The sequence below is a fragment of the Phoenix dactylifera genome, chromosome 11 (genome assembly GCF_051530095.1).
Source record: "Phoenix dactylifera cultivar Ajwa chromosome 11, Ajwa_hap1_PhDact_Kaust_v1.1, whole genome shotgun sequence".
Taxonomy (NCBI): Eukaryota; Viridiplantae; Streptophyta; class Magnoliopsida; order Arecales; family Arecaceae; genus Phoenix; species Phoenix dactylifera.
Window position 1 is genome coordinate 2,785,720 of NC_143200.1, and position 8,785 is coordinate 2,794,504.

General features: G+C 33.9%; 1 protein-coding gene across 1 annotated transcript; it reads left to right on the forward strand.

Annotated features, from left to right (window-relative positions):
- The first annotated feature begins 1,993 nt into the window (after nucleotides 1-1,993).
- Nucleotides 1,994-8,785, forward strand: LOC103715183 (lysine histidine transporter 1-like). The gene is made up of 8 exons (XM_008802726.5): nucleotides 1,994-2,312; nucleotides 5,339-5,484; nucleotides 6,425-6,808; nucleotides 6,984-7,377; nucleotides 7,806-7,911; nucleotides 8,013-8,104; nucleotides 8,290-8,358; nucleotides 8,443-8,785. Exons 1-8 carry the CDS (start codon nucleotides 2,259-2,261, stop codon nucleotides 8,539-8,541), a joined length of 1,344 nt encoding a protein of 447 aa, XP_008800948.3. The 5' UTR covers nucleotides 1,994-2,258; the 3' UTR covers nucleotides 8,542-8,785.

Genomic DNA, 8,785 nt, shown 5'->3' on the forward strand with positions numbered 1-8,785 from the left:
GTGTTCTGAAAAGAAGAAAAAAAGAAAAGAAAAATCTATTCTTTCATCAAACCTGGAGCACATGCCTCATTTCCTAGGCTGGCCTACTAGTTTCATGGGCTATAATAAATAATCCAACTTGATATTTTTTTATTTTTGCATGAGCAAACCTTGTTTTATAAAAAAAAAATGACAAAAATAACAGATATAAAATATAAGTTCTTACAAAATAGAATAAATAAAATTATATAAAAATATGTGCAACAAAAATTTCTAGTAAAAGAAAGAAATACAATATGAAGAATAAAATAGATGAACAAAAGAAATAATAAAAAGATAATGATCAAGCGAGAATATAAGAAACAATCTATTTAAAAACAAATAAATTCATAAAATAGAAATATGATAAGATGGAAAAGTAACAACAAATATAAGAAATGAAATGATATAAACATAATTGACATATAATGAAAAATTATTACCAAATATATATTAAAATAAAATATAAAAATGCAAAATGAGAAAAAAATTAAATATAAACATATGAAAAATATAAAACATGAAATAAATAAAAAGATTATATATATATATATATATATATATATATATATATATATATATATATATATATATATATATATATATATAAAAGGTATATAAAAGTAAAATTATATATGAGAATTTTATAGATGAAAGTGTGTATGGGGAATGGTAGAGAGGAGAGATGCGAAGGGAAACAAAGTGTTCTGAGTTGGTGTGAGAATACATAGGATTGAAGAAAGAGAAACATAATTAGATAGAGAAAGAAACATAAATATTTTTTAATAATTTGACCTACATATTAGTTTTTTCTTTTTAACTAAAATAAAAGGATAATATGGATAATAATTTTGATAGTTGGAACATTTATGACATGCTTCTTTCTTATTTAATGATATGAGTATAAATAAGCAGGCGTGACCCGAGTTCCTTTTCTGTGATCTCCTTTATATGTGTGATACTGCCATGAATAAAGGCTGGGAATCCCAGCTGAGAAGCTCGGTAATTGGGATTCCCTGAATCTCCAGCCTTGCACTCGCCACCTTTTTTAGCCAATGCTTTATAATTCTTGCCACAAACCATGGCTACTCCCGTGAATTCCAAGGTCCAAACTTCTTTAGTTTCAACATCACTTTCATGCTTTCTTTTTTAATGTCTCCAAATTTCCCCCACCCAAAGTACACATGAGCACAATTATACTATCCTAGTCGGCATCTCCTATATCTTGCTATTGGCTAAAGACAAAAAAAATATCGCCCAAAAATTTGGCTCCATATGTACGTGGACACTGCTTTCACAACTTGTTTTAACTTCTAATTTCATATATAAAAAACTCTATAAAGCGCAAACTTACAAATACATAACGGAGAAGGATAAATTAAAAGAAAACTTTTATTAAGTTTGGTCATGCAGGCCCACATGAGAATCACCCATATTTATAGCATTTATTTTATTAGTGGTGAGATCAACTAAGGGTATTTGGAAAATCGAAGAGAAGTGAATTTTCTATAGAAATCGGGCTTGTTAATTTACCCAACCTTTTTTTTTTATATATATAAAGGTCTAGGTTAGTCTTTAGAATAATAAATTTTTTTGGATGAATTGTATTGATATGGGCCTTATTTGAATAAACCATATAATTCAGGAAATACAGCAGGATCCAGCAGGCCCTAAACGATAAACATCTAAAAAGATACACTCCATTAGATGAAGTTAATCTTCATTAATTAGATAAAGATAAACTTTATCAACTAAATAAAGATAAAAGATGATGATATTTTTTTTTTTATGATGCAAGAATAAATTAGAAATGAACAAACTAATCCCAAAAGATTAATCCTCATAACGACTGACTTGATCTACTGAACAAACTAATCCCAAAAGATGAGGACACTTAAAAAACATGGAAACAAGGGAATTATGGTTCACGAAAAGGGTGTGATATTATATATAATATGAGGAGGAGTTTTTTTCTGTTTGGGAGTCCTGGAGTCAACCAAAACTTCGCATCCGTATAGGAAAACGCGGTGCGTTCGAACGGCAACTTCGTCCTTCCTTCCCTTCTTTCTCTATATATCCATTCTCCCCTCCACCCTCTCGTCTTTTCTATATATCCAGTCTCCTCTCCATCCTCTTTTCCCAACACTCCTTCACTGCTCCTCCCAACCTTTTCCCCTCCCAGTTTAGTCCCAGTTCTTTGGGCCACCGTGACTTGCAGATAGATATTATTGTTTGCAGCCATGGGAACACAAGCTCCTTCTACTCCCCCGGAATCATATGATATAAGCAGCAAGGTATGTACAATCCCATAATCCTTTTCTCTTCTCTCTCTCTCTCTCTCTCTCTTGGTTCTTGGGAAGAATAGAAGTCACCCTCCTACAAGTAGGAGTTTAGGACTCATTTAGCTCTGTCTTGAGATCTTGTGCTTCAGTTTTTTTATTCTTCTCTGAATTTGGTTTCTCTCTTTACTGCTGCAAAGAGGCCTATCTATCTTCACAAAAACGAGACAGAGAGATAGAGATAGAGATAGAGATAGAGAGAGAGAGAGAGAGAGGGAGAGAGACAGTAGATTACCAACCGGACGGGGCTTCAATTGAAGGGAGCCAAGTATTGGGGTCCTCCATTTACGCTGTGGACACGTGCCAGTCAACCGAGAGTTGGATCTATGCTCTTAGTTTCAGCAATTTGTTATTCAAATAATTAGCTAATTGTAGAAGATGTGCACTTGCAATTAGTAGTTAATTGGGCTCCAAATTTAAACTAATAGTCATGATGATGCCATGTTTGACTAAACTGGCTGCTATTTAATATCTTTAGCTTATCTCAACAAAAAAATAAGATAAAATAATTTTATTATCTTTGTTTAGCAAATAGTGACTTCAGCAAATAATACTAGTATTAATTTATAATTATTTTTTTTCCAGATATTCTCAACACAAGTATATTTTAACAAATTGTACTTTTTATTTTTTTCATAATAGTAAATAATGGTAGTAAATGGGTCCTATTATTCGCCTTTTATCGAAAACTCGGTATGATCCTAAGTTGCATTGCTAAATTGTTTCATAATTCATTGCATAGATAGTAGATGTACATATAATATGCATATTAACTAATTAAGTTCGGTAAAGAAATTCAAAGATGTGGCATAAGAATTAGAGAGATATATTAGTTTTTGTTCGATTATAGATGAGAAATCTAATATCGAATCATAATCATTAATTTAATTGTGATTATAAAAAAAAGATTTTAACTCTTTATTTACTCAGCCTAAGTTGTTTGCATGGATGGCATATGTGCATATAATATGCTTGACAGCAGTGATTTTTTCTTTTTTTTCTTTTGCTCTTTTCTGAAAGAAGAAAGAAGAAAACTGGGTCTAGCTCTTTGGTAACTTAGTCCAAGTTGATGTTGGCATGAGAGGAGAAAATTTAGACTTTTCTGAATTTTTTTTAAAGTGGATTATGAGTTATTGTTTTTTTTTAATAAATAATTAATAAATATCTTGCAAGATGCCGTCATTGTTGACTTGAAAAGTCAAGATCCGGTGGGATGCTGCGGTCCACAACTTGACTTCGTGGCCGCATTGATTCCATGTCTACGTAGTGGCCTTCACGAAGAAAAAATAAATAAATATTATATAAAACTGGGAGGCGATTCAAATTTAGACAAGAGACGATTCAAATTTAGACAAAGGCAGGAATTGGATCAAAGTTTTTTTCCTATTAACTGGTTAAAAATTTTACCGAATTGAGAGGAAAATTCGATAAGTTATCTAACTTGCATGGAAGAGTTGTATTTGCAGATAGCAGTCTAAGGATTTTTTTAGTAAGAAAGTAAGAAATAGAAACTTTATCGACTTCATCGTTAAAACCTTCATCAAATAAGTTATGAAAAGATAAAATGGTAGCTGTTAATTCCATTATATAACAGCTACTGTAATCAAATAATAGCTTGAAATGCTTGTTATAAAACATATCATTATTTTGCAGCTAGTATAGTGTAAATGCACAAGGGGGACAATAAAATTATAAATATGAATTTATGTAATGGAAGAATAAGTAATTTCTTAGAAAAAAAGAATGGCATATAAATTTTAAAAATGACAAAGAATGAATTCTACTGGCCTTCTCTCTCTAAGACAAGTATCCAAAGACTACACGTCAAAATTTGTATGTAAAAAAGAAAGCATGTTATTATTAGTCATTCTAATGAGATAGATTGTTATTTTCCTTTTTCATAATTTTCTTTTTTATGTATTCTTTAAATTGTAGCACTATCATTTTTTTTTCTATTACCAAATATATATTTATTATTAAAATATAAAAATAACACTTGTAATCATAGCTAAGGTTTTTAACCCAGGTTTTAGACTTATATCCTTAAGCGAAATATTTTTTTGTAACAATCTAGAACATCACCCAAAAAAGACTAGTGGAAGATATTTTTTGAATTCCTTAGTGCTATATAAATATCCAAATCTCCTCGGAATAACCAACGTGGGACTAAACGTCCTCATATAACCATATAATGTATCTGAAAGCTCTTTAATCTATAAGATACTAGCTGATACAATATCAATTTATTAGTCATTTTATTCTTAATTTTATTTTATGATTGTTATTTTGACACCAAAGTTACGACATATCAAATAATTAAAAAAATATTTGACATATTATCATTATTTTCTTCTAAATATATTTACATTTTCAATGTGAGCCAAGATAAACCGAGATAATATGAGATCACATTCATCCCGGTATTAGTCACCCTCACCCGCCAAGATGACCTGGTTCTTGCACTTGAAACCTTTGACATTACATTGTGGGATTCCACAACTAATCTTTCGGTTCTCTGGTGCAATTAACCTCTTGGGTGCAACTGCCTTTATGCAGCAAGGCACTGTAGCAGATTCACTTAATCTTCTAAGATTCATAGAATCATCTATATATATATCCTCCTCCAATTCAGTTAGATCCGCACCAAAGATTCTCTCCATATAGATCTCCTACTAAATCTTCACATTAAAGCTAATAAAACTTTGCCAAAAAAAAAAGCTAACCATTGAATATATATATATATATATATAACAGTAACTGAAAGTAAATGAAAACTATTCTTCGTAACATAGTTTTTGATAAGATTTTTATGCGTAAGTATGAATGCAGACATAAAGGAAGGACAGTAATAATAACATAAGGAAGGAAGGGGAAGGGTTGCTTGGTTTACGTATTGTGTTTTCTTATTTGAGTATCTCTAATTCTCTGGCCTCTGGTTTCTGATTCTGTTGTTGAATTAATTTGGCATGATGAACCTTCAGTCCCAGAAGGAGAAGTCGGTCGATGATTGGCTTCCGATCACGTCATCCCGGGATGCCAAGTGGTGGTACTCAGCATTCCACAATGTCACGGCCATGGTCGGAGCCGGTGTCCTCAGCTTGCCATATGCTATGTCTGAACTTGGATGGTGAGAAGAACTCTATATTGAAATCATAGCGTTAAAGTTCTGATGTTTGATTGTTATTCTGGAGTTCTCATGTTTTAATTTTGTTACATTATTGTCCTTCCGCTGTTATTTTGGATAATAGATTGGTGTCCTCAAACCAGTACCTATTGGTTGTTTCAGAGATTTTCCAAATGGATGATCATAATACCAACTCTTGCAATAAAAAACGGTTCATTTCCTTTGGTTGTGGATACTGAACAGGGTCATACTATTGGTGATTATATAATATTTTGATAATTTTCTGGAACTAATAATTTTGTTTAGACATTAGGATTATGATTCTACGCCAGTAGCTTTATGTTATTATTTCTCTCTTGTAGTACCAATATTGTGGTCTTCTTTTCCTGTGTCTCTTTTTTTTTCCTCTTAATTTTGTGATTCTTGTAATTTTCAAGCATCGTAACTTCCTGTTATGATTTACCATACAGCTAATATCTCTTGCAAAGGAGATTTATATCTTCCATACACAAAGGATAAAAGTCTGCATGCTATTCGATTTGAAGAACTCAGCTGTATTGGCTTACAGTTGAGAGATAGTATTAGTGTTCAAGCCAATGGACCATGTCTTGCTGAAAGATGTGTTCAAACTTTTCCTTTATATTATAGAATATAAAACAAAGCAATTTTTCAGTAGAATCTATTTCTTGGCTTAGAATTTTTGCATATTTTGCTAGCAACCTAATCTGCTAAATCTGTTTGCTAATATTTTCTTTAATAGAGGGAAGAGTTAACTTTAGATGTGCTGAAAAGCTCTGCAGCCTCTCTATGATTGTTTCAATTATTTGCCTCCTCCTTGCCTATGTTCTTAACTCCGTAGATCGATGTAATTACAAAACTGCAGATTTGTTTATTGCAAAAGCTTCATGGCTTAAGATCTATTACCTTGCATGCAATTGAACAGGGGGCCAGGCATTGTAATCCTAATTCTATCATGGATCATCACCTTATATACTCTGTGGCAAATGGTGGAGATGCATGAGATGGTACCTGGGAAGCGATTCGATCGCTACCACGAACTGGGGCAGCATGCCTTTGGAGACAAGCTTGGTCTTTGGATTGTGGTGCCTCAGCAGCTTGTGGTGGAGGTGAGCGTCGACATCGTGTACATGGTCACAGGAGGGCAATCTCTGAAGAAGTTCCATGATCTTGTCTGCCCTGGCTGCAAAAACATCAAACAAACCTACTTCATCATGATCTTTGCCTCGGTGCACTTCGTGCTCTCCCAGCTGCCCAACTTCAACTCCATTTCAGGCGTCTCTTTGGCCGCTGCCGTCATGTCTCTCAGGTGCACATTCTTCTCTATATTGCTGCCTGCTCTGTAGCATTAACTTAGAAAGCATCAACTTAGAATGAATATAGCATGAATGAGTAAAATTTTAGCTTTTGCAAAGCTTTGATAGAGATTAATATCTGCAATTGCATTACTATCTTTATAACTGATTCATCTAATTGTTTATCAGCTACTCCACCATTGCTTGGGGAGCTTCTGTGGACAAAGGTAAGCAAGAAAATGTTGAATATGGATACAAATCTTCAAGCACAGCAGGAACGGTCTTCGGCTTCCTCAGTGCACTGGGAAACGTTGCTTTCGCATATGCCGGTCACAATGTGGTCTTGGAGATCCAGGCAACTATTCCTTCCACCCCTCAGAAGCCATCAAAGAAGGCTATGTGGAAGGGTGTCATTGTTGCCTACATCGTTGTTGCTCTTTGCTACTTCCCGGTTGCCCTCGTTGGTTACTGGGCCTTTGGCAATGGGGTCCAGGACAACATCCTCCTTAGCCTGGACAAGCCAAGGTGGCTGATTGCCGCGGCCAACATGATGGTTGTCATCCATGTCATTGGGAGCTATCAGGTATGACTGCCTGCAATTGATATTCAAAAGACTTGATTCACATTAAACTTCAAGAAGGAGGAATTTCAGATGTCTTTATAAGAGAATCAAATGAGTGACATCTTACTAAAACTTGAGAAACAATTGTGCAATTCATACATTTCACAAAGAAGGAAAAAATGAAAGAATTAAAAGGAAAGTGATCTAACGCATTTCAATGTCAACATGATAAAAATCACTGTATTTGAAAAAGAAGTATTAGTATGTCACCTCCAACTGTAAATGGTTGCCATTTTGATCGGTGATTACGACTGAGTCTTTGTTGTTGATGTTTTATCATTCATCTTGAACATGGTTTCCAAAAATATATTTTGCTGATTCTCTCCTACTTTTTTATAATCGCCTGCAATGGTTTGTAGGCTGACTAATTTTTTGAACTAATCATGCAGATTTATGCCATGCCTGTCTTTGACATGATGGAAACTGTGCTGGTGAAGAAGCTTCATTTTCCTCCGGGTCTTATGCTTCGCTTAATTGCTCGATCTGTATATGTCGGTAATGACCCTTTTTCCTTTAGGTTACTCACACTTGCAACATCTTTTTTTTCTTCTGTGATAGATGTTTGCTGATTTTTTATTATGATACATCATGCGCAGCGTTGACAATGTTCATTGGTATAACCTTCCCTTTCTTTGGAGCACTACTTTCATTCTTTGGAGGATTGGCATATGCCCCAACTTCATACTATGTAAGCCCCTAAAACCCTGTGCAGTAGTAGAATATTTCTCATAAAACAGAACATAACTCTTTTATGAACCATTGAAGCAGTAAAGTAGAACAAGGAGTGTTTTAGATGCAGAAATTTCAATAAGTTTTTAAAGTTCCACTATCACAAAAGAATTGCTTATTCTGACCTGTAATCTTTTTACACAGCTCCCCTGCATCATATGGCTTCTCATCTACAAGCCTAAAGTGGGTAGCTTATCTTGGATCGCTAATTGGGTAAGCTAGCTAACTTCAGTCAGTTTCATTTCCCCCTGCTTTAGGGACATCAAGATGAGCTTATTTTGTCTTCTTGGTCTTCAGATCTGCATCATACTCGGGGTCCTATTGATGATTTTAGCACCCATTGGTGGATTAAGGCAAATCATACTCGAAGCAAAGACTTACAAATTTTACTCATAAGCTGCCAGTCAAGAATATAAAGGAATGGAGTAAATGGAACCAGTTGAAGTCAGATGATGGAAATGATGACAGGTTCCGCATGCCAAAACAGTGCCTTCATGTTAACGAAAGTCATTTGTCTGAGGATTGATTTGGCTGGTTTGATTTGTTTGATAAAAATCAGTGTCAAAATAAAAATAGGTGGAGAACCATATCTCAAAAGATGCATCCTTCTGCTATTTAAATATTACTATCTTTTGTTGTC